The sequence below is a fragment of the Ostrinia nubilalis genome, chromosome 24 (assembly GCF_963855985.1).
Source record: "Ostrinia nubilalis chromosome 24, ilOstNubi1.1, whole genome shotgun sequence".
In the NCBI taxonomy this organism is placed as follows: domain Eukaryota; kingdom Metazoa; phylum Arthropoda; class Insecta; order Lepidoptera; family Crambidae; genus Ostrinia; species Ostrinia nubilalis.
Genome location: NC_087111.1, coordinates 7,598,088 through 7,624,183, shown reverse-complemented (window position 1 = coordinate 7,624,183; position 26,096 = coordinate 7,598,088). Strand labels below are relative to the sequence as shown.

The window sequence follows — 26,096 nt, the reverse complement described above, 5'->3', positions numbered from 1 at the left end:
AATATTGTTAATTACAATCTGAAAACTTTTTTTAAATGAAATTAATTTGTTTTAATTTAAAACTGAACATTGACATTTTTGTTATAATTTACATAATAGAGTAGTAGAAATTACTATTTAACATATGGCAACTTTGTTTTTCCTCCAAAATGGCCGGTGTTGTTTTTGTTATGTTAAATGCATTCTTGTTTTCTTAGCCATCATTTAAGTTTTCTGTGGCCCTATTAAAGTATTGAAGAGTCGTCGAGTGAAATTAAAGTTCATTCCTTCGTACCTGCTGCTGTTCTGGTTCATCGGAGTTTTGTTCGTTCCTTCGTGAATCGCGAAGAAACTTTCTGTTAAGTTCACAAGTGATCTGAGTTTTCTCAATGTGCAAATGCTTTTTTAGTGTTGTTGAAAACTTTGCGAAAAGACGCTTTTAGTGTATAATATTATGTGTGTTCATAAATAAAGTAAAATTATTAAATTCAAAAGTTTTTGTTTACTTATTTGCATTTCCATGTGCAATGTAGAATTTTTCCAAATCCATTGTTTTGAAAATAATACAATACGTACACCATAAAGATAAATATTTTCAAAATAATGGATTTGAAAAAATTCTACATTGTACATCATAAAAACAATAATTCTTTGAAGGTTATGAGGGCCTATGTGTGCGTGAACTGTGTGTATGTGTGCGTGGACTTTATGTATGTATGTGTGCGTTACGTACGTAGGTTAAGTACAGGGAATTTAACACCAGGCTGTCAATTAGTAGGCTCAAAAATTTGACAGAGAGGGTTCTCTATTTCCTATGTATTACTTTTCTCTATGGGGCGGACATAAAGAAAGAGTTTGACAGATACTAGAGATGTGCACTAAGCGGCATCCATAATTAACCCTGCGTGCTTTAGAGAGGAATAGTAGCATTGGGTGATTCGATTTGGCTGGAATACATTTGATTCAAACCGTGAATTAAAAAAAAGTACAATACTGTCAAAATTGTTTTCGTTCATTCATCATTCATTCATTCATTCGATCGATTTTTCCACAGATTTTTCAAGTTCAAGTACTTCAAGTTCATTTCGTTTTTTTCATCAAGTTTTTCAGCTTTTTTGAGCCGACTAAACGTTTTTATTATTATTGTTTGTTTGGACTTTCGTAGTTTCGTCTGAATAAATTGCCAACAACCCATTGTCATCATGGATAACGACATAGAAAGCGAAGACGACGATGAAACTCAACAACTGAGGGATTTGCAGAATTTGGAAGCAGTATTAGAAGATGAAAATGCTGGCAGCTGTGCTACTTCCAGGTGTTCAGAGCCAAGTATAATACTTTCGGGTGGTGTGCGTATTCCGGCGTCTTCTCTCGACTCGTTTACGAGAATCGAAACTGCACTTGCTCTAAATAAACTCACAGAAATGAGGCTTCAACGACTTGAAGGTATACTTGTAAATCGTTTCAAACAGAGCACTGGAAAAATAACAGAAATTCAGTCTTCGTATGTCAACATCGAGAAGTATACCAGGCCTACAAAGTTCAGCTTTATTAGCTGTGGAAAGCCATATTTTAAAGATTCTCATAATTTCCCTGCACCAGATAACAGTGATACAATATTGATGAGAAAGTCGGGCATGTACGACTTTTCTTGCGTGGCCTCCGTGCCCGGATGGACTGTGAAAGACAAGAGTGAATTCATTTCATCCATGCTCAAAATGTCAAAAGCTATAAAGATAAAAGAACTCAATTCAAAATTGGCTGAATTCCGACGTGACAATAATATACCTGAAGAAAGGAAATCCAAACTAGTTAAAGCTCTTCAATCAGAAATAAAGTCTGTGGGTAAAAAGTCACTTGATCAATTAGCTTTGCCGTTAAGTTCAGACTTTGACTATGATTGGGAAACTATTGCCAACAAGTTGAACCATAGACACAGTCCGCAAGAATACGCCTCATTATGGAAGTTGTATATGCATCCATCCATTAATAAAGAATGTTGGACTGTAACTGAACATGTAGCGTTGCAACGTCTCGCTCATGTCCATCGATTACAAGACTGGGAATCCGTAGCAGCACAACTGAACACTGACCGTACTGGCTATCAGGTTTTTGTTTATTTTCGCACTAACATGACTAACACTTTATCGGGAAATAGATGGACAAAAGAAGAAGAAGCCTATCTCAAAAGGCTCATAGAATTTTATCGTGAAGACAACTACATTCCGTGGTCGAGAATTGCTGCATGTATGGAGAATAGAACGAAAATTCAGATTTATAATAAGTATCTCAGACTGTTGGAATTAAGGAAAGGTCGGTTCCTGACCGAAGAAGATGCAGTCATTCTAACTGGCATTGCAAAGTATGGGACAAATTTTAAGAAAATTGCTGAATTTCTACCTGGCAGGTCTCAGTCTCAATTAAGGTATCGGTACAAAGTAATAGCAAAACAGCAAATGTCTACTGTGTGGACAATATCGGAAGACAAAAAACTAATGCATTTGATAAATAAAGATGGTAATTCAAATTTTGCTAGCATTGCCAAAGATTTTGTTGGTAAAGACCGTGTTAGCATTCGAGCGAGATATATTACATTGATGAAATGGATGAAACGAAACCCTAATGTAGACATTATTTACGCGCCACGCCGCGGTGCGCGGCGCTTGTTCCATGGCCAAGCTACGGCTAATTTGAATACCGCGATTGATGATCTGAAAAGGAGAATGGAATCTGAACTGGAGACAAAAAAAGCAACAAGAATCACAAAGGAATCGACAGAGGAAGAAATAGATGATGCTATCGTAGCTACTCTTACCACAATAATGGTTAAAGAAGAAGAAGCTTATAGAGAGAAGATGGCTGATAAGCTGGTTTTGGAAGATGATGTAGTAATCTCACATAATCAACTTAATGCGACAAATTTACAAAAATGCCTTATTTTGTTAAAATCAGGCATAAGCAAACAACAATTCACATCAAGTAAATATGCCAAAAGATATCCTGAACTGTTAATCCCTGAGAAACAAGTGTCTTTAGTCAAAGTGAAGTCATATTCGAGAAAAGATGCGAGCAACACTATAAACATTAAATCTCCACCCAATATATGGGGTGAAAATGTATTGACAAACACAGAGTATGTATTTCCTCCTCACTACAGTACGATAACTGGATGCAGGGCATTGTTAGCCCATACTTCGGTGGGAGATTCATTACCAAAGGTTGATTTGAACTTATTGAAAGCAAGAAATGTTTTGTTCAAAGAGAACATGACTCTTTTGATGGAACGTTTTAACAGTTTGTTCTTGTGGCCTATGTTGCTATCGAATGAACATCCGAATAGCGATCAGATGACTGAGTTTTATAACCCGGCTGCCAGAAGAATTCAGCCATTGCTCGCATTGCCTTCCACATCAGGAACTGAGCAAAAAACATTACCTACAGTTAAAGAACAAAGTTCTTCTTGCAGTAAAAATAAACAACCACAAATGAAAAAGAAGAAAAGAAAGTAGTATGTGATAATAAATTATTTTATTTTAACCATTATAATATTAAGACTGTGTACCTATTGATAAGAGTAGTGTTTTAAGCTTATCAATTTTATTAATCACTGTGCTCACGTACCTATGTATCAGTTTTATAAGAAATGGTAAACCATTAGTTTGCGTATTATCTTACTTTAATTAATAAGTAATATTGAATTTTTAATACAAGTGTAATAAATGAATAATTACTGTGTAATCGTTTGTATTTATCGCTACAAAGACTGGCCTGGCAGACAGAAGTTCATAACCCCATCTACAAAGACTAGTTCATTACCCCCCTCTACAAAGACTAGCTCATTACTCCCCTCTATAAAGACTAGATCATTACCCCTTTACAAAGACTAGTTCATTACCCCCCTCTACAAAGACTAGTTCATTACCCCCCCTCTACAAAGACGTTCATTACCCCCCTCTACAAAGACTAGTTCATTACCCACCTCTACAAAGAATAGTTCATTACCCCTCTATAAAGACTAGTTCATTACCCACCTCTATAAAGACTAGTTCACTACCCCCCCTCTACAAAGACTAGTTCATTTATTCGTGGGTGGCAGATTTATATCTGAAATAAAAATGGAAAAAATGTGTATTTATTTCAAAAACAGAAATCCAATTAAAAAATCAATTCATAAAATTATTCATTCGACTATCCATTTGTACAAATACACATACAAATCTGTGAATCTGACACTAGTTTACTACACAGCTATTTTCTCTGTGGTCCCCAAATTAAAAAAGTAAACGCCAGCGTACCGAGATGTGTGCTACGATTTTTAATTTCGATTTTTTATGATTTCTAATGTATTTATGTGGTTTCAAATTGTAAAATGTTGAATTTAAAGGCATGTGCCGCCTGCCTGAGCACTAACGTGACATTAATCAGTCTGGAAAGTGGAAAATTACGTGAACAATTCTACAAACTAACAGGGCTTCAGGTATTTTGTTTATTTTTACTATAAAATGAGTTAATTCTAATATTTTTAAGGTAAGGGAAGGCTCTAATCCACGTTATAAAAATACTGTATTGTTACATCAACTTAATAAGAATATTTGCACTGAATTTCTTTGGTAATTATACCTTGTTGTTTACACCTAAAGTTCATCTTTCCTTTTTAATTAATAATAACGTCACAAAATTGCTTCTCTATAGTTCAAGGTTGAGTTTCCCCCAGTTCAAAAAATCACAAGTTTGAAGTTATGTATTGGCTCTAAAATATTAACAAAGTCTGCATAAATAAATCTACATTTTCTTTTCAACATTAATAATTTTGAATTTGTTTTCAGAGTGCAAGATACGATGGGCTACCAGAATTTTTATGTTTTGAATGTGTTGGTTACGTGAAACGCTTTATCAAATTCCGAGATAAATGCCAGAGAGCACATTTTACCTTCAAGGAATTGCTACTCCAAAATAAAGAGGTAAAAGTACAAAACTTCGTGAAATGATGTTTATTGTTTGTTTATGTTTTAATTTAATTTTCATGAATGGCTCAGGGAATGTGAAATGCTACTGCTAATTTAATAAAATATCTTAAATTTTATGTTTATTCCAGATACAAAAATCAACTCTAGAAGCGATTAATCGGGAAGTTATTGGTATTGCGCCTTCACTGTCATACTTAAATCTAGACAAAGTTCACTATGAGCAAGCTAAGTTTTGTTGGGTTCATAACAACCGGTTATCGGTAAAACATAATGATGATATACCCATATTTACCTATGGGACACTATCTAAAGAGATCATGTTCGAGTCAAACAAAGTAAATGGAGATTTAACTGCTGAAAACTTAAAAGAAGATGACAAGGATTCAATTAATATTAAAGATTTTATTAAATTTCAAGATGACAATGAAGATCAGGACTTATATCAGCAATCAACATCTAGTCCTGCCAAAAATAGGATACGGACGGTGCTTGATTTTGAGGTTGATAGGTATCTTGATAGTGACAGTGATAGTAACATACTCGACACAGCAAATGATAGTAACACACTCGACACAGCAAATGATAGCAATACTATAGATGAGCCAAGTAAGCTGGAGAACAGTGTAGATGGGAGTGATCTCAACTTTGAATATGCAATAGTGAATCCAATATCGATGAAGGAAGCGAAAGCAGTAGTGGAGATATGCACGTTACTTTGTGATAAAAAAGACAGATTTCGCTGTGACGTTTGCAATAAACCATACATTAGTGAAAAGAGGCTAAAGATTCACCAGCGTATGCATGATAAGGTATGACAGTTTGAAATTATTTACTTAACTTTAGTTAGAAGATAATTTTATTGTGTCTCTCTAAAGATCTCACCCATATTCCTCTAAAGTACGGCCAACGAGAAGCGATACCAAATGTAAACAAACCCAATGTCATGGGTGAACCCATCTGACTTTGACATATTTTGGCGGGAGAACGAGACATTACAAGAAATACACAAGATGGGAAGAGACAGAATATATTGTCAACTCGACAGTCGTATCGACCTTTTGTATCGCTGCTAGTTGGCTGTACTTTACACAACACATTGCCTGTTGTGGTAGTTATAAATTAATATGTATTTTTTTCTTTTTCAGTATGTAAGTGGTTTATTTGAATGTGAATTGTGCCATTATTGTTATAAGACTGACCATTTGTTGCAATCGCATATGAGGGAAAAGCATATGTTTAAATATATTTGTAGAAAGTGTCCTGAAGTTAGTTTTGACCGGTAAGTTTTTTTATTGTGAATCCTTCAATTTATATGATGATAAAAAAGGCATTATGATATGTGTAATAGTGTGAGACGATATTTACAGCAATGACAAATTTTGTTTGTGCAGATTTTTTGGCACAAAAATTATAGTTTTTACCTTTACAATTTGCGAATGGCTTATGTACTTTAACTAAATGTCTTTTAACATGTTTTTTTCAGTTGTACAGCAAAGCAGCACTACTTAAATGTCCACGTGCAGAATGGCATAAGAAACAAAAGTGCAAACTACCAACGCCCTGACTGGCTGGACAAAAGAGGTGGGAAACGTCAGAGAAACACCGTCCAGGAACCTGAAACTCACATTAAAAAGAGGAGAAAGAATCCCATTGATTTTCCAGTGTACACACCAATATCTCATAACGAACAGTATGAATTAATTCTCGCCAGAAAGATGACTAAAAATTATTTGGAGTCGCAGTATAAGTGTGAATTGTGCTTTAAAGGCTTCAGGTCAGAGACTACCCTCAACACTCATTTGAAAAAACATGACCCGGTAAGAAAAATTACAATTTAACACAATATTTAAATCTTTGGACTGGAGATATTTTATGCAACAATAATCTTTAGGCGGTTTCGCACAGCATCCGACTCAAATTTATGGTAATAGTATACAGTCTGGAGTAGTTGAAAAACTATTTGTACATTAGTTTACACATAGATCCGATTTCAGTCACCAAAATTGTCGAGATAGTTTTTTCTGGTACCGTATTTTGATTGATTCGGATCGGACGGAGAGCGAAACTTATGCTTTATTTTACGTTCATCATCCTCTACGTAATATTGGTTGTTTTAAAAAGCTATCTTATTTCCAGCAAATATCTGGGCCACTACAATGCGATATGTGCAAGCTACACTTCCCGGAGAAACGGAAAATGTATAAACACATGCGAATGACGCACGTTTGCAAGTACTCGTGTCAATTGTGCAACTTTGAGTGTTTCAGTTTGTAAGTTTCGCACGTTTTTTGATATTCAATATCCATCTCTGATATTTTGTTATGCAACCTATTTACGTATTGTAGTAAAGTCCGGTCGCCGAGCAGATAGAATTTCGTACAATGACCCCGAACTACCCATCCTTATCGCTCGCGCGTAATTATATTGCCGTCGCGCTCGCACACTCACTACGGCCGCCCTTCGCACAGTGAGTGTGTTCATCATTGTACAAAATTCTATCTGCTCGACGACCGGACTTTAGGAGTTAAAATTAGCTGTAGCCTATATTGGACAATAATTTTGCTCTGGGCTACCTAATGTAACTTCTAATAGAAATAAACTATAGTCGATTCCACGAATCGTAGTTCTAAAGATCTTATACATAGGGACAGACAGTGGAAAGCGACATTGTTTTATACTATGTAATGAAGTTAGAACGTCTTTAACTTTAATCGGTTTTATTTTTTCTACAGGGGCCAGTCAATCACACATTACAAGTGGCACAAAAATGTTATATACCCATGTCCTCACTGTGATAGAAAGTTTGAGTAAGTATAAAATCTATACTAATATTATAAATGCGAAAGTAACTCTGTCTGTCTGTCTCTCTTTCACGCCAAAACCACTGAACCGATTTTGATGAAAGGCATAGAGATAGTTTGAGTCTCGGGAAAGGACATATGATAGTTTTTATCCTGGTTTTTGAAACAGGGACGCGCGCGATAAAGTTTTTCTGTGACAGACAAAATTCGAAGCCGCGGGCGGAAAGCTAATAAAATATATGTCTAAAGCCTGGTCTGTGAGCACGTAGAATTTTGTCCAATGACCCCAAGCTACCCACCCTTATCGCTCGCGCGTAATTATGTTGCTGTCGCGCTCGCACATATTGCGGGCGCGCGTCGCACAGTCGCGACAGCAATATAATTACGCGCGAGCGATAAGGATGGGTAGCTTGGGGTCATTGGACAAAATTCTACGTGCTCACGGACCAGGCTTTAGTGTGCATCTCTGTTTCAAAAATAGCTGCCCCGCCTGCCATGAGTCTTTGCGAGTATAGATCGTGCTATGTAAAAATCATCATCTAACTTATATTGTTTTGTGTTATCAGGAAGATATCGACCCAATTAACGCACATTCGGATCAAGCACCCGTCGACGAACGTGTGTAGCCTGTGTGGCCATAGCTTCGTGAGCGTGACCGGGCTACACAACCACATGGCCATCTCGCACACTAAAGAGGTCAGTCGTCATCAACTAAAGCCCGGTCTGTGAGCACGTAGAATTTTGTCCAATGACCCCAAGCTACCCATCCTTATCGCTCGCGCGTAATTATATTTGCTGTCGCGAATGTGCGACGGGTAAGGCGACGGGCGCCCGCAGTGAGTGTGTTAGCGCGACAGCAATATAATTACGCGCGAGCGATAAGGATGGGTAGCTTGCGGTCATTGGTCAAAATTCTACGTGCTCAGAGACCGGGCTTTACGATTCTTCATTTTAGAACAATGTTACTACAGTGGTCTAAAATTCGTATTCACAAACGATGCTTGCTTAAGTGAAGCAGCAAATCGAACACAGCGTTGAATAGAGCTCTGTGATTGGTTCCTGTATCACCCTATGCGTCCACGTGCCCTGTGAGACTTCATAGTAATGTTTGTGAATACGAACGTAAGACAAGGGTGGGGCAAGTCATACCCAGCTTATGGCAATTTAAAAAAAATCACAAACTCTATATTAAACCTGTTTTGAGACAAATAAATACTTTCTATTTTTATTTTCTATTTCTATTATACACTTTTGATTCTTTTTGTTCCCCTACCCTATGTCAAAACTGGATCTATTGCTAGAACCATCCATAAGAATTCATGCTAAATTGGTCTTTATTCCACAGGATGTAGAGTCTACCAAGACCGTAACAGTGGACAAATCCAGCCCGCATTACTGCGCTGAATGTGACGTTCAGTTTGTGAGCGCGACGGCCTTCGATACACACCTGGGAAGTTCTAACAAGCATTCGACTATTAACAAGTGAGTACCAACAGAGTAAATACAAATGAGTAGGTCATCTTCATAGAAACGCACCGCGCGCGGTTTGTATGTGAGCGCGCCAATACGTATGCGGCGCGCACGCACACACTGACAAAATTCGGCGCAACCACGACTGGCTCCCCAGGTCAGTGTGTTCTATGAAGATAACCTACTATCCGTTCGCGATAAGTTTGCCGCTAGCGATATGACGTCACTCGAAGGAAAGCGTCTATAACTTTAGCAAACTATATTGAAAATATTTTTTATTTATTAATATTGATAAGAATTGTGTATTTGCGTAAAATAAAACACTTAATTGCGTTTAATCAATAACAAATTGCGTTTAATCGCGGTTGGTGGAGGGGACGCGCATTTCACGGACCGGCAAACTTAGCGCGAACGGGTAGTACCTATATTCCCAAACGGTTACAAAGTGCCCGAGTGAGCGTGTCGCGAGTATCCGGCTGTAGCCTTGGATTTCCGCGACACCACCGGCGACAGCCTGTCTTCATGGCGGACCCTACACGCCCCCCTTTGTGGGGGGCTGACGGGAATGGCCCGAAACGCCAAGCCGTTCCCGTCAAATGGAGGTGGCAAGGGTGCCCAAGCACCCCCGACCTGCAAAGTGGACAAACAACCTCATTAAGGTAGCAGGAAGGTGCTGGATGCAGGTCGCTATCAACCAGTTAATCTGGAAATCATTCGGGAAGGGCGTCCTGTGGCTGGGATTATGATGTGTATTCAATAACGTCTATCCTGCAAAAACTGTACCGAGTGCTCATGCACATACATTCTTAGAGCGGCCGCCCGCGACTTCGTATGCGTGGATCCTGTTTTACGCCCTTAGGGGTGGAGTTTCGTAAAATCCTTTCTTAGCGGATGCCTACGTCATAACATCTACCTGCATGCCAAATTTCAGCCAGATCCGTCTAGTGGTTTGGGCTGTGTGTTGATGGATCACTATGTCAGTCACCTTTGAGTTATATGTATTTAGATTACTTAAAGCTGCCTATCCACCAGGTCGATCCGCTCGCTGCGTCGCACGCGGCGCAACCTCGGCCCGCGCGAGCGCGTCCCTCGCACGCCGCGCCCGCGCCGCTCGCGCCGCTCCTGGGCCGACATCATACACAACAACGGCGAGCAGACGCCGACCACCTGCGAGGTGGTGAGTATACTGACCACCCTGGAAAACAAATTTAGGCCTTGCCGGGCTAGAATGTGCGCCGTGATAAAATCATATAAGATAATTATTATAATGGGAATAATTGAAATGAAATAACGTATTTCTGTGAAAGCCGAAGATCGAGAGTCTTTTATTTTATAATCCATAAAATATTACATAGACAAAACATTCAATAGAGTTTAAGATTATCTATAGTTTATTTGGTGTTCAAACTACTTTCTAACACCCCAACTACAGCAAATAAACGATAATTACAAAAAACAAGTTTTACGGGACATAACGCTTAAGTCAGAACATCAGCTGGCATTGCATTAGTTGGTATACCCATACCGTTCTGGTGGCCTTCTCACTCGTTTGGGTATTACTGTAATTGCTGGTTCTGGTAACATTGTTTCCTTCACCTCTTCAGATGTTTGAGATTGATGCAAAGTTGAATCCAAATCAGTCGACAAAGCATTAGACTCTGAAGGTCCTACTGTGTCATCATGGGACTCATTTTCAGTGAAATCTACAGGGCTCATAATGACATCCAACTTTTCTTCATCAATGTTATTGCTACTGCTTGGAATCTCTGATTGGACAATATCCCCAACTGAAACTGTTACATTAGAATCTGATGTACAGTTTCCTTTTGCATTCTCATGTACAATAACATCTCTACTAATTGTAATATATCTTTTGATGGGGTCATAAACTCTGTATCCCTTTACATTATCTGAGAAGCCGACTAATATGTGCTGTCTTGATTTACTATCCCACTTTAGTCGTTTCTCTTTTGGTATGTGAACCATAACATGACTGCCAAATATTCTAATATGGGCTAAATCTGGTTTCCTGTTTGTCCAGAGCTCATAAGGAGTTTTATTATTTAGTCCTGATGCTACAGATCTATTCTTAAGATAGACAGCGGTGTTTGTTGCCTCTGCCCAGAACTTCTTATCTAATCCTGCATCAAATAATAAACAACGGGCTCTCTCTACAATTGTCCTATTAGTTCGTTCACTCAAACCATTTTGTTCGGGAGTGTATGGATTGGTCTTTTGATGTATTATGCCACTCTTTTTTAGGAAATTCTCAAATTCATTGCTACAAAACTCTAACCCATTATCAGTTCTGAATACTTTGATTTTTCTACATTGTTGGTTCTCTACTACTTCCTTATATTCCCTGAAGTACTTGAAAACTTCTCTTTTCTCTTTGAGGAAATAGACAAACACCATTCGAGTAAAATCATCAACAAATATAAGAAAATACCTTGCTCCACCAATTGAAGTAACCTCCATGGGGCCACAGACATCAGCGTGGATAACTTCCAATGGCTCGCTGCTCCTCGTTCCCACATGGCCAAATGGTGAGCGCGACTGCTTTCCTTCACAGCACACGGTACACGAGTTTTTGTTGATCACGGAGTTATCAGTGCACGATATTCCTGTCACTGCTCCATCTTTCATCTTGTTCAGATCGTTCATATTCAGATGTCCAAGTCTCCTGTGCCACACTTCACTGCTTGCTGCTGAAGAGCTTGATGTAAACAAACACTGTTTCTTTTCTATGACCATCTTGTAGACACCATCTATCAGATTTGCTACAGCCACTAAAGTGTTCTGTCTGTTGTAAACATAGCAACAATTCTCTTTAAAATCGACTTTATTCCCATTCTTGATAAGTTGACTGATGGAAATTAGGTTTGTGGTAAGGTTAGGTACACACAACACATCTTTCAGCGTCACTTCATAAAGGGAATCCGGAGTAACGGTCATGATATCGACATCCCCAGAGCATAAAACTGGCATAGCATTCTGATTTGCCGCTATAATCTCCTTAATGCTTGTAGTAAAAGATGCATTCTGTATCATGTTTATATTTGGAGTCATATGTGTACTCGCACCGCTATCCAAATAGAAGTCCTGTTTGCTGTAATTTCCACTCAAGAAAACTGCCGAAAATGCGTTTGTTTTCTTTATCTGAGGCTGATTACTCTGTTGTTTACATTGAGATTTGTAATGTCCAAACTGCTTACAACGATAACACTTGACACTTGACTTGTCCGATTTGACATTTGATGAGTCGGGCATAGACTTTCCATTTCCGCCATACGCACCGCCATGAAGTTGGTTGGAGTTGTCGAACTTGCCAGTGCTACCAACTTTCAAACTATGACGACTGTGCTGCCCTCTACTCAAGAATGCGCTTCCCGCCTCGCAGTCATTTCCTGCCAAATCTATGAGCTTCGTTTTCACTACGTCACTGGTAATGGCGATTCCCGAATGCTCGATTGCCATAATCATGGGGAAATACTTTTCAGGCAAACCAGCTAACAATAAACTCCCGATCCACTCGTCATTTACGGAGAAACCTGTTCCCGACAACTTCTGGGCCGTTTCGATGATTTGTGTAACATAACTCGTCATTGATTCGCAGCTGTCAAGGCGAATTGATATCAAATTCCTGAGTAATGTTATTCGTCTTGAGAATCCAGAATCATCAAACATGTTTCTTATTCTCTGCCACAGATCTTTGGTGCTTTTAGCTTCTTTAATGTGGACGTATAATGACGGATCTATTGTTAGGATCAGCTTGGCCATTGCTTTTCTGTCTTCTGTTGCCCTGGCTTCTGAACTTTCTTGCTTGATGCAGTCAGACATGCCCTCCAAGACCAGCAAATTTTCCGCTGCAAACGCCCATTCGTGGTAATTCTGGCGACCCAATAGCTTAGGCACACTGGTTATGAATGCGTTCGAAGACATTTTTGATGTTTCAGTTCTTGCTTCTTGTAAATAAATACGCGCCTATTCCAGATAATGCACTTATTGATGACTTTTTGGGTTTACTGGGCCCATAACCTATTATAATGGGAATAATTGAAATGAAATAACGTATTTCTGTGAAAGCCGAAGATCGAGAGTCTTTTATTTTATAATCCATAAAATATTACATAGACAAAACATTCAATAGAGTTTAAGATTATCTATAGTTTATTTGGTGTTCAAACTACTTTCTAACAATAATTTTAGACGACAAAATAATGTATTTATTATTATTATCGCGTAAAGTCGATAAAATGGCGCGATAAAAGCTTATCTCCATGTTTCTCTGTCCTTTACAATTGTGATCCAATTTTCACCAGCATTCTTTATTATTTCATCAATACATTTTTCTCTCAGTCTACCTTCTAGATTTACAGGTTAAATTGGATATAGTTAACACCAAAAACATATAATTTCAACTGAGTTAGCGAAAAAGTAACGTTATAGTTTGTATTTGCCATGCAAAATCTATAGCAGACTCGCGCTTTGACAGCTAATAAAAGTGTGAATCAACTATCCTAAATAAGCTTCTAAAACAAATAATTGACGGTTACAGTGCGGCAAGTTCCTGCCGAACGACGTGCAAGCGAGGAAGCATTACGAGGCCGAGCACCCGGGAGCTGATTACTTGAAGCGGTATATGTGTGACGTCTGCGGACACACTACCAGGGTAACATATTGTTGGAATGTTCTAGCAAAGTAGTCTCTACTCTTACCGTACTGTATGACACTTTGTGTGTGTCTTGCTATGTTACTGTAAATTTTCATCTCTGTCCAAAGGTTTGTCGATGATAATTTACCTTAGACCTTATAATGTACCAAACTCCAAACTGTGTATGAGAATATTGAACTCGATTTTTTAGACTTATTATATTAGTCCTGTTTAAAACTTCATCACAAGGGCTGGGAGCGTAGCGCGCTCTGAGCAACTGTTATAGTGAGATGTCAAAACCCACGTCCCACGCCATCTTAAAAATGTATTATCTTGGAAACAACACGACGCCGCGACGTATCAAAAAAAAAAAATGTTTTCAGTCATATTTGTAAAGTAACATCTAACGGTGATATTGTTTTTTCCAGCAATACGCCAACTTGATGGTGCACATGCGAACGCACACGCGCGAGCGGCCCTACGAGTGTCCGCACTGCGACCGCCGCTTCTCCATGCCTAGCAACCGCGACCGGCACATCGTCGTGAGTATACGAAGATATGAGTAACTGGTGTGATACTAGGATACAATAAGGAAACGTAGTCACGTGCATTCACGCGCGAGCGGCCCTACGAGTGTCCCCACTGCGACCGCCGCTTCTCCATGCCTAGCAACCGCGACCGGCACATCGTCGTGAGTATACGAAGATATGAGTAACTGGTGTGATACTAGGATACAATAAAGTAACGTAGTCACGTTGTGAGTATACGAAGATACAAGTAACTGTTGTGGTACTAGGATCTAAGAAAGAAAGAAACGTAGTCACGTGCGTTCACGCGCGAGCGGCCCTACGAGTGTCCGCACTGCGACCGCCGCTTCTCCATGCCTAGCAACCGCGACCGGCACATCGTCGTGAGTATACGAAGATACAAGTAACTGGTGTGGTACTAGGATCTAAGAAAGAAAGAAACGTAATCACGTGCGATCACGCGCCAGCGGCCCTACGAGTGCCCACACTGCGACCGCCGCTTCTCCATGCCTAGCAACCGCGACCGGCACATCGTCGTGAGTATACGAAGATATGAGTAACTGGTGTGATACTAGGATACAATAAAGAAACGTAGTCACGTGCGATCACGCGCGAGCGGCCCTACGAGTGCCCACACTGCGACCGCCGCTTCTCCATGCCTAGCAACCGCGACCGGCACATCGTCGTGAGTATACGAAGATACAAGTAACTGGTGTGGTACTAGGATCTAAGAAAGAAAGAAACGTAGTCACGTGCGTTCACGCGCGAGCGGCCCTACGAGTGTCCGCACTGCGACCGCCGCTTCTCCATGCCTAGCAACCGCGACCGGCACATCGTCGTGAGTATACGAAGATACAAGTAACTGGTGTGGTACTAGGATCTAAGAAAGAAAGAAACGTAGTCACGTGCGTTCACGCGCGAGCGGCCCTACGAGTGTCCGCACTGCGACCGCCGCTTCTCCATGCCTAGCAACCGCGACCGGCACATCGTTGTGAGTATACGAAGATATGAGTAACTGGTGTGATACTAGGATACAATAAAGAAACGTAGTCACGTGCGTTCACGCGCGAGCGGCCCTACGAGTGTCCGCACTGCGACCGCCGCTTCTCCATGCCCAGTAACCGCGACCGGCACATCGTTGTGAGTATACGAAAAATAATAGTAATTAGTGTGATACGTCGTCCAAAGAACTTGTGTGATACTGGGGTCCACCAAGGAACTGGCGTGATACTTGTTGTCAAAATTACGGGTGATACATGTAACTGGTGGGTGTGATACCAATGTATCTTACGGGACTATTCCCATCTCTCGTTCCCACCACTGCAACTCCTGTGTAGCCAGGATCTACAGCTTGACCGCCAATAAAAACCCAACCAATGAAGGTCAAGTTTGTCCCGGGGGAAAGTTAAACTGTCATTGGACCCGTAACGAAATTAATCAGAAGAAAATAGGAGGAGTTCGAAATTAAGGTTCGACTTCCCTCCATTGCAAAGCGGAAGACTAGGTGTTTTTCTTGACAAATGTATCTTGTGATACATGGAGTCCAAGTATCACTTATGTGATACTAAGGTTTAAGTAACTGGTGTGATACATTGGGTCCAAAAAGTAACTAGCGTGATAAGGGGCCCAAGTAACTGGTGTGATACATAGAGTCCAGTAACTGGCGTGTAACATGGGGTCCAAATATCTGGCGTGTTTTATATGAGGTCAAAGTACCAGCTACTTTATACTACTACTACTGATACAAGGAAAAAATATAAATAATGGGTATAGTTGTTGCGATTCACGAAGGCTAGTGAGCTTTAGATGTGTGGTGGCTCGCTACTGTTTGCTTTTCAAAAGTTTTGACAGACATTACACTATCGTTATGTGCATGTACACGTACACACACAAGTAAAGCTCAATCGCCTTCGTGAGTTGCAAGAACTACAATCTATCTAAATATCTATATAAATAAAAATGAATTGATGTTCGTTAGTCTGATTAAAACTCGAGAACGGTTGGGCCGATTGAGCTGATTTTGGTGTTAAAATGTTTGTCGTAGTCCAGGGTAGGTCTAAACGGTGAGCAAATAAGGAAAGATTTGCTTATTATTGCCTTTAAGGCGGAACAGAGTTCGCCGGGTCAGCTAGTAAAAAAATAAAAAACGTTTATTGCTTTTTACACATAAAAGGAGTGCAGAGACCATCTGTCATTCGCTTTGCGATGGAAGGAAGTCGAACCTTAACTTCGAACTCCTCCAATGTTCCTCCAATGGATCTACAGCTTGACCGCCAATAAAAACCCAAACAATGAAGGTCAAGTTTGTCCCGGGGGAAAGTTAAACTGTCATTGGACCCGCAACGAAATTAATCAGAAGAACATAGGAGGAGTTCGAAATTAAGGTTCGACTTCCCTCCATTGCAAAGCGGAAGACTAGGTGTTTTTCTTGACAAATGTATCTTGTGATACATGGAGTCCAAGTATCATTTATGTGATACTAAGGTTTAAGTAACTAGCGTGATACGAGGCCCAAGTAACTGGTGTGATACATGAAGTCCAGTAACTGGTGTGTAACATGGGGTCCAAATATCTGGCGTGTTTTATATGAGGTCAAAATAACTGGTGTGATGCAAGTAACTGGAAAAAATATAAGCAATGGGTATAGTTTTATATAGTTTTAGGTGTGTGGTGGCTCGCTATCGTTATGTGCATGTACACGTACACACAAGTAAAGCTCACTCGCCTTCGTGAGTTGCAAGAACTAAAAGGCTCGGTGCAAATGGGCCACCGACCACAGCCACCGGTGGGAGTGTCAGAAGCAGGCGACAGCCACCAACTCATTTTATAACCCACTCGTTGCTAAATATTCGGAATAGGTAATTTGGATAAGGTATTTTAAAATATTTGAATTAAGTGGATTAGGTAAATCACCTAAATATCTTAATCCAACCAATTTCTAGCGGGGGGTGAAGTAGTGCGACAGTGGCGGGTGTTGGCGTTTTGTGTGGCACGTAGTGTCCACTAGGGGCGAGTAGCGGATACTAATGTAGCGAGTGGCCGCCACCGGATACACGTGTGCGGCGCGTCTATACAAAATATATTAAAAAGTGTGTTAAGTCGCCGTCGCTGGCCACCGGTGGCCGTGGTCGGTGGCCCGTTTACGCCGACACTAGTAAATAACGTAATTCCAGGTGCACACGGGCGAGAAGCGCTACCAATGCCAGCACTGCCACCGGCGCTTCACGCAGAGCAGCGCCGTCAAGCTGCACATCCAGACCGTGCACCTCAAGATCCCCTACGCGCCCTGGGACAAGAAGAACCGCAAGCGGCGCAAGGTAACCTATCCTCAAATGTTTGTTTCAGCCAGCTCACAAGATTATCCAGAACGATCGGTCCTGCGCTGCCCGCATCCAGGCACCTCCCGTTACCTTCACCAGATCGTCAGTCCACCTATTGGCCCACTAAGCCCACACTGAAATATCAACTAATATCCACTGACTAAGGGTTTCCCCTTTTTATTGACATCCGTTTTCCTACCTTGACGCTAGTGTCCGACCGAAACTAGTTTTACGACCGAAACCGAAACCGAAAACGAATTTCGGCAACGGTGTCAATTTCGGCCGAAACCGAAACCGAAACCGAAACTTCCTTACAAGGCTCATATTTTGAAGGAAAAATAAATAAATGCGAAAATGCACTGCCTGAAAGAATCGCACAACCTACTCCGACTACATGACTAGCCGCGCTATAGCTTCGAAAGTAATAGACGTAGACTAATAAATTTACATTCGTTTTGTAGAATAGCTCAAATACTAATAATACAATGCAAATAAAACATACTTTAACGACCTGGTTTTTCTTGTGTTGGAAAATAACTAAAAAAGAAGTGAAAAAAGTCATGTTTTTTTCTACTTAAATCCATTCCTACTCCCTTAAAATGTATGAAACTTGTGTCTGTTTTCTACTTTACTAATAGATGATTTTATCAGCTATCGCATGACATAAAATATTTGCTCATTAGTGTTAAGGTGCCCACGCAGTCACTTGTTTTTGAAGGAAGAGGTGAATTCTAAAAATTAAAAACTGAAAGCCTTGTAATTTTTTGAGAAATGGGTCAAGCCCCAAATTTGAAGGTTTTTCATCGATAAAATTGACCATAGATCACGCCCTTAAAGTTCGATCACTAGGTACATGCCACATTGTATAATACTATAAATTAAGTATAAACTACATATGATCGTAATGCACATTCGGTTTCGGTCGTAGTTTCGGCAAGTTTGCCGCCGAAAACGAAACTAAACCGAAACTCGTGTTTTTACCGAAACTCAACCGAAAACGAAACCGAAACCGAACATTCGGTCGGACACTACTTGACGCTATAGCCGCGCGAGCCATTAAAAAAATTGGGTTTCCCCAAGGATTTAGTGCCAATATTTCCTTAGCAGCTGAAAAACATTTCAGTAGATGTCTAGAAAACGGCCTCCCCCAATGATTTGGTGTTATTCTTTCCTTAGCCTCCCAAAGGAGTTTATAGCTATGCAAAGTTCCCTCAAGGAATTGGCAGCGTCTTTTTCAGTCCATACATGGGCGATCCTGTGCTATCCGCATCCAGGCGGTTCCCGAAATCCTTCAAGAAAATTCCAAGCATAGCACGCTAGGCACATAGGGACAGTGCCCGTGCAGTGAACTGTAAAATTGCTGAACGTGAATTCAAATGCCGCGCGTCCATACTCTATGGTATGGTACGCTGCGTGTTGTTTTAACGTTCAAGTGCAGGCCCAAGATTTACTATTTAAGCCCTAATACAGTATTTTTCAACCTTGTTGATGACGCGACCCCCCGACCGTTCGCTTTTTTTTTCATGCATTTTATGTTACAAAGATGTTGTAGGGACCGAATTCTTCAAACCATACAACATTAATGCATTCGCATAATTAGATTTCAGATTAATCTTTAAAACTTAACTGTTTTTTTACTGAGGTTTTTACGACCTCTCGCGACTCCCAGAGGCGCCAGGGGATCGCCACCCACAGGTTGAAAAACACTGCCCTAATAGCAACATACATACAAAATACAAATGTATTAAGAGCGTTTACGCCGTTTGGCGCAAAAACAGTACTTTTTCAACCCGTTACAATCATTAACCAGTTACATTACAAATATGTTAAAGGCATAAATAATTAGGCAATTTCGTCGTCTAAATAGTTAGTTGAGAAAATATTTCGATTAGTATAGTATTTAAGAGTTCTATCAAGATAAGTCCACACAGGTTTTCAAATTTCCACTTTAGCGTCAGTTTACAAGCTGAAATTTTTATATTAATACTGTGAAAACGATATAACAAACATTTATATCCTATAGCATAGATCCTTAGGCAAATGGTTAGTTGAGAAAATTCTTAGATTTAAGCATTTTACAATAAGAAATCACAAATTCGAAGAACGTGAAATACCCAAAAATCAAAGTGATTTTTACACCATTATTCTTCTTTAATTCAACATAAAAATAGCTTAATATAATAAAATAACATCTTCTTTAAAATATTTACTTTGAAACGATATATAATTAATTGTTATTGTTTTGCTATAAACATTTGAAAACTATTAAAAAACGCCGCGCGCGAATCATTTCCAATGATGCCCCTTGAAACGCCGCGCTTCGCGTAAACGCTCTTAACATTTGTGTATTATTACAGGAACTAGAAGGCACGTCGGCACCTGTGAGTACCGTAGACCCGGTAAGCGCGTCTTTTCCCACCAACCCTCACAAGCTGATCCTGGAAGCGCAGAGCGACTATCTCAACGCGTACATCACTTATAACGACGAGTAGTGTGTGGGAACGATCATAATAAAGCCTTGGTTACACCCAAGCGGAGAGATGTTTTTTTTTTTTTAGTGGCAACCAAACCTATCTGGGAGATTTATTTCTGCCAATGTCGAGTGAAAAATAATTGACATAGTTATCAATAGAACGTGGGAGTTCTATTGATTTTTCATGGATTCCGTGGAGTTAAGTATGCCCGTAAGCAGGTTTCGAGACGCCACCGGGTCCAAAGCGGGTTGTTCATACGACAACCCACTCGACACTCGATGCGCGCTCAAATTCGAAGTATTTCAATGTTTTTTATAATTTATCACTGCACTGCACTTTAGAACACAAAATAACACCAAATTTGTACACTAAAGTCCATTAAATAATAAATTGAAACCATTAAAACAGATCGACCATGCTTCCCGTTCAATTACCCTCCACGGAATCGGAGATGTGTTTGAATAACCAATCAGCCCCCCTAGAATGGCAAAACGTGACAGTTATAATGTCTAAAGACCTTAGACTTAGGCCCAGAACAGACGGTGAAACGCAACTGCAACGAAACTGCAACTTTGTGATGATTCTGATGAATGAAACTGAAACTGAAAGTTTCAAACTGGTCGCGTCATGTGTGGTCTCTCAACGGACGCTGTGGCAGAAACTTAGATGCAACTCAAAAGTAACTAGCAGTTGCAGTTTCGTTGCGTTTCATCGTCTGTTCTGGGCCTTAGACTAGCTTTTTCGTATGGAGTTACATAGCTCCGTGAACGGATTCGATTTTCGATTCGATCAAACAGTGCCATTTGTCAAAACTCCATACAAAAAAGGCTTTTCGACCACTTTTCGACTGGTTTGCGATTATAATGTGCACTTTGTCTAGACCCACTGCAGATGTTGTTATTAATTTATTTTATTTTTGATTTTATTTGTTTAACAATGTTTCAACAGCATTTAATTGTACATAAATGTGTAGTTATTTCAACATCACCTCTCCACTCAGCTTCGGTTCGGAACTATGATTGGTTATTCAAGCAAATCTCCTCTCCTCTCCGCTTGTGGAAACCGGGCCTTAGAATGGTTTTGCATTACGTCCGGTACGAATTCGTCAAAATACGGATATAGAAAACTACTTAAGAGAAGATATTGGATGACAGATATTGGATCAAGCACGTAAACTAACACACAAATAATTCTATGATATTCCGGACCGTATTTCCATGGATTCGAATCGAACCTAGTGCGAAACCTAACTCCTTGTGTCGTAATATCGGATAAAAGTTATGATTGTAAAGCTGCGCTATTTTGTATTTGATTATTATTTAATTTGACATTATAAATGATTTGGTTGACTTTCAATAACAGAAGTTTTATGTGACGTCAAAGGTGGATACATTTTGAACGTTCTGCGTCATTTTGTTCATAATAATTGGCTTACATTATGTAAATACAATCGAATCATCATACGTCTAAAACACAATTGAATTTTTGCTGACGTTATGACGTAATAAAAACGCCCTTACGTACCAACTGATGTGCTATGTACAGTTGGCGTCAAATAGTTCGTGACACCCAATGACCAAAAAGTTGATAACACAACCTTATTCCAATTGTAACAAAGCCGTGCTGCGAATTTTTTGACTACTTTGTACACTGGTCATCATAAAAATCGACCCACCCGCGACAAGCACTTTCAAACGTATGCATCCCCACTTCCCACCAATATTACTATACTATATTACCATTTAAATGCCTAGTTCTGTTATAAACTTCATTTCATTAAAGGAAAGGTTTTTACCCCAAAAATGTGTCTGTAGAAGAATCCAGAGTCACTTCTTCAAAAAATAGGTAGTTACGCTTGAGCCAACTTTTATGGCTATAAAACTGTTAAGTTGGGATTAATCGCTATCCATCTGTTAAAGAGGACACGTGAGATCATTATTTGGTTTTATAACCATAAAAATTGGTCTAATTGATCCCAGAGGTGAGCCCAAAGTGAGGTCTTTTTTCAAGTTTTTGAAGTCACATTTATTGTATATGTTAATCGTTTATTAGGAAATTAAATGTGTTTTTCTTTAAGGATATTTATTGGGCTTTCAAATAACACCAATATTGTTGGGGTACCATGATTGTGTCAGTAGAAACGAGTTTTCCTGTAAAACGTAGGTAGGTGGGCCGATTTTTGTGATGACCAGTGTATATTTCTCTCTGTTTGTATCTATGTCTTGCCTGCTTGTACACCTTTCTTGGAAATAAAAAGTTATCTATTCTACTTTGGGTGTTACGAAATAATTGACACTGACTGTACCTATAATTTCAAAGTAAACTGGACTATAGTGGGCGCCACTGGTGACCTAATGCAATGTTATCTTTTCTCTGTTATAATCGAAGCTGTTCATATACGATTAACGTTTTACATCCGTTACGCTTGAGTATTATCAGAATAAGAAGTTATATTCACCATTACAAGTAGTAATGTAGTGAAATATGTTTAAGTATTTCGTTGCAATTAAAGTGTATTATTATAGTTTATTAGATTACAGAGTGTAGGGTGTGCGCACATTTTAATTTCGTAGTTGAATATTCGACAGGCAAATTGTTATTGTGTAATATTTATATTATGTATTATTTTCTTTATATTTACAGTCAAAGGACGATAGATATCTATGTATTTTCTTTATGATTAGTTAATCGAGGATAGATTAAATGAAATTAAATTCATTGAATAGACTAAAAACTAAATTGTCTACGCCTCAAATAAGACTAAATAGGTTTGTGTAGCTTGATATGTAATTTTATTGTAAATAATAAAGTGGAAACAGATTAATATTAATTTGTAATGTATCTTTAATATACGATATAATTAGAAGAAGTTATTTTATTTAACCGTTACACAGCTAGACGGCTTCAGCAATACGGTCACCGTATTTTAAACTTTATATTCATTAAATAAAATCGAAAGGACACAGGGGAAGTGATAACAAAATGAAAGAAAATTTGAAATACTCGTACGTTTTATTTTGTACATTGTTCATAGTAAATAACAGCAATCACTTTCATTGCCTCAGATAAAGTCACTTCCAGTGTTATTGTCACGGCAGAAGGTACATCAATTGACATTTACCTAATTAGCGACCAGTCCACTGTCTTTTACCCGCTTTTTTCAATTAAAAACATTAATTGACTAGTTTGACCATTTCAGAAATTACATTTTAAGGTAAATAATAAATTGTCATAGTCAAACTGTGAATAATAAATCTACTGTATAACTCAGCCAGTGCCTGAGTTATGGGAGCGGCATGGGAGGTGTGAAATTGACATATTGTGACGTGACAGAGCGTACAAATCTGACGCACATTTGAAATCTTGATGACATCTCAAAAACACCCTTCTGTGCCGCTCCTATACCTCAAGCAATGACCCAGTTAGGCCCAGTTTTTTGATTCATAGTTAAAATAACTAATTGTTAAATTTTGCTACTAATGGTTAAATATGAACAAATGTAAACTAATAGTTAAAAATGTACTAAAAGTCAAGCTAACCATTGTTCGAAAAACGTTTTTTTCAGATATTTCACCACTTGTCATTTGACATCTGTCAAATTTAACTATTGGTTATTTTAACTAAGAATCAAAAAACTGGGCCTTAAGCGTTAGACCTATCATTTCAAATCTCAAAATATCTTTGTTTTAACTTTTTGACAGTGGACTTGCATATTCGATTAAACCGTTCAACTACAACTAATTATAAACTCTCCAATAACCTAAACAATATCTTTGGAATTATTGCACGTTATCTCTAAAACAATCATTAGAGCTCTTTAGTCTATGACAGCGTCAAACGGTGCAAATGTCAATGTCAAACGTGACATCTCCCTCGTATAATTTTATGGCCACGATTTGATTACATTCACATTTTTGTAAAGGGGAGTTATCAAAAGATATGGGCAGTCGGGATTTGCTCAGATCATAAAATGTGTATCACAACCAAAAATATTGAGCATAAAAAATATCACACATCAACGCAACATACAAAAACTTATAAATAGTTAAAATAGCTAATATACAGAAAAGTAATAATAATATACATTATTTTAAAGAAATAAATGGAATGGAAGTTTACAAATTGGAATGAATAATAACATTAAGTCTATGATAATCTTTGCCCTGCATGAAATCTTAACAATCTAACATTTATGTTAAAATTAACAACATCAATAACCGTTTAACGAATAATTTAATATAACATATCATTATAATTGAGAACTATTATAATTGTTTTAGGCTAACACTTAAAATAGCTTACCTTAGTGTATAGCATAGCCAATATAACAAGTGTTCAAATAAGGCGCGCTACACACTCACGACAAATGATAATAAATAGGACGACGGCAGTTTCAATAAATATAATTTCGCTAAATATACTGCCATCATCGTAGCAAAAAAAACCTTGTTTTGGAATTATTGGACGTAAGCTCATTTATCAGAAATAAAGACGAGCGAAATACTCTTTAGGCGTTTCTAAAATAAGCCTCAATATTGTTTGATCCCGCCCGACTTTTCTATCGTTGCGTGCGACAAAGTCGTAAGTGTGCGAGCGGCCTGCGGTCACAGAAGGGCAGTAGTCATCTTAGAATAGTCTATGGCACGAAGTTCCAGCTTCGATCTCTTTAGAGCCCTTTGTTGTAGTACAGCTCTTTTGCTTTGGGGAAATTATATTTTGTCTTGGCCTGTGAAAAGAGAACAAGATATTAATTGAAGGATAAAGACAATCGAGTATCGCTATGTATCGTATGATACGAATATCGACAGTGTTTACTCTTATGAGTCACCCTAAATCGAAATATCAGTACTGTCGTGCCCCCACCAAGTCGAGCAAAAAAGCGGCATGGCCGTACCATCCTTTTCTCGAAGCAATTCAGGCCATTTTCGACCCCCTGTATCATCGTTGTGGATTAATAATTACAGTACAAGGCTAGCGTTTGGAGTACATGAAAATAACTTTTAACAAAAATATTATTGGTACAACTAGGTCCGATATTGTCACGCAGTCTCACCAGGAACAGCTGGAACGGGATGGCCATCAGGTAGTGACAGAACAGTCAAATTCTCAGTTCTGTCAAACTCTCATCATCATCATCATCTCAGCTATAGGACGTCCACTGTTAAACATTGGCCTCCTCCAATGCTTCCCATGCTGCCCGGTTGGTAGCGGCCTGCGTCCAGCGCCTTCCTGCTACCTTTATGATGTCGTCGGTCCACCTTGTGGGAGTGTCCCACGCTGCGTTTTCCGGTACGCGGCCTCCACTCCAGAACCTTGCTGCCCCATCGGCCGTCAGTTCTGCGTACTAGTGCCCTGCCCATTGCCACTTCAGCTTGCTAATCCGTCGGGCTAACTCTACTGACTTTCAACTCAGGCTTCAAGCTCTACATCGATGGCAGCGCGCTGCGGCAAACGTCACGCAGAGTCCCACCAGGAATAGCTGGGACTACCGACTTTCCCACAGTAAAACAGTCATGGTAAGAGTTCTTAATTGTCTCGTTTTATCAAAGTATACTTATTACTTACCTTTAACTCGCGCTTTTCATGTCCCAGCCAGTTCAATATTACTTTAACCCTAGCACTGCTTCGTGACAGTAAATGGGTCAGTTTTGAGAACTTCTCTTCTTGTTACCGGCTATAAGCGAATCCTGCTGACCTTCAACTCCGGCTCCAAGCTCTCTACATCGATGGCGGCTCGCTGCGGGAATATAGCGCAGCATAGTGGCGTGGCAAATGTCACGCAGAGTCCCACTAGGAACAGCTGGAACGGGATGACGGCCATCGGGTGGTGGCAGAACAGTCAATTTCCAGTTGTGTCAAACGCTACTGACCTTCAACTCAGGTTCCAAGCTTTCTACATCAAGG

General features: G+C 39.3%; 3 protein-coding genes and 1 long non-coding RNA gene across 4 annotated transcripts; 3 read left to right on the top strand and 1 right to left on the bottom strand.

The window, feature by feature from the left end:
• Positions 1–834: 834 nt before the first annotated feature.
• LOC135083960 (snRNA-activating protein complex subunit 4) lies at positions 835–3,712 on the top strand. The gene has a single exon (XM_063978723.1). The coding sequence runs from the start codon at positions 1,182–1,184 to the stop codon at positions 3,486–3,488; it is 2,307 nt and encodes a 768-aa protein (XP_063834793.1). The 5' UTR covers positions 835–1,181; the 3' UTR covers positions 3,489–3,712.
• Positions 3,713–3,907: 195 nt separating this feature from the next.
• LOC135083654 (zinc finger protein 271-like) lies at positions 3,908–14,958 on the top strand. Its single transcript, XM_063978360.1, has 13 exons — positions 3,908–4,456; positions 4,806–4,940; positions 5,075–5,755; positions 6,092–6,225; positions 6,430–6,763; positions 7,083–7,216; positions 7,679–7,753; positions 8,314–8,443; positions 9,093–9,229; positions 10,250–10,394; positions 13,776–13,889; positions 14,300–14,413; positions 14,866–14,958. The coding sequence occupies exons 1-13, from the start codon at positions 4,349–4,351 to the stop codon at positions 14,956–14,958; spliced, it is 2,334 nt and encodes a 777-aa protein (XP_063834430.1). The 5' UTR covers positions 3,908–4,348.
• A 205-nt stretch (positions 14,959–15,163) lies between these two features.
• On the top strand, positions 15,164–20,258 carry LOC135083943 (zinc finger protein egl-43-like). Its single transcript, XM_063978708.1, has 3 exons — positions 15,164–15,236; positions 17,572–17,715; positions 20,076–20,258. Exons 1-3 carry the CDS (start codon positions 15,207–15,209, stop codon positions 20,208–20,210), a joined length of 309 nt encoding a protein of 102 aa, XP_063834778.1. The 5' UTR covers positions 15,164–15,206; the 3' UTR covers positions 20,211–20,258.
• A 2,927-nt stretch (positions 20,259–23,185) lies between these two features.
• On the bottom strand, positions 23,186–26,025 carry LOC135083839 (uncharacterized). Its single transcript, XR_010259723.1, has 2 exons — positions 25,888–26,025; positions 23,186–24,918 (listed from the first exon to the last, which is right to left on the bottom strand). It is a non-coding gene; the product is annotated as an uncharacterized LOC135083839 (long non-coding RNA).
• Positions 26,026–26,096: the final 71 nt, after the last annotated feature.

Coding starts and splice junctions, on each gene's coding strand:
- LOC135083654 (XM_063978360.1), top strand. CDS start 4,349: ATGTTGAATTTAAAGGCATGTGCCGCCTGCCTGAGCACTAACGTGACA. Junction 8,444..9,092: donor CCATCTCGCACACTAAAGAG/GTCAGTCGTCAT, acceptor TTTATTCCACAG/GATGTAGAGTCTACCAAGAC. Junction 14,414..14,865: donor ACCGCGACCGGCACATCGTC/GTGAGTATACGA, acceptor ATCACGCGCCAG/CGGCCCTACGAGTGCCCACA.
- LOC135083960 (XM_063978723.1), top strand. CDS start 1,182: ATGGATAACGACATAGAAAGCGAAGACGACGATGAAACTCAACAACTG.
- LOC135083943 (XM_063978708.1), top strand. CDS start 15,207: ATGCCTAGCAACCGCGACCGGCACATCGTC. Junction 15,237..17,571: donor ACCGCGACCGGCACATCGTC/GTGAGTATACGA, acceptor ACGTAATTCCAG/GTGCACACGGGCGAGAAGCG. Junction 17,716..20,075: donor AGAACCGCAAGCGGCGCAAG/GTAACCTATCCT, acceptor GTATTATTACAG/GAACTAGAAGGCACGTCGGC.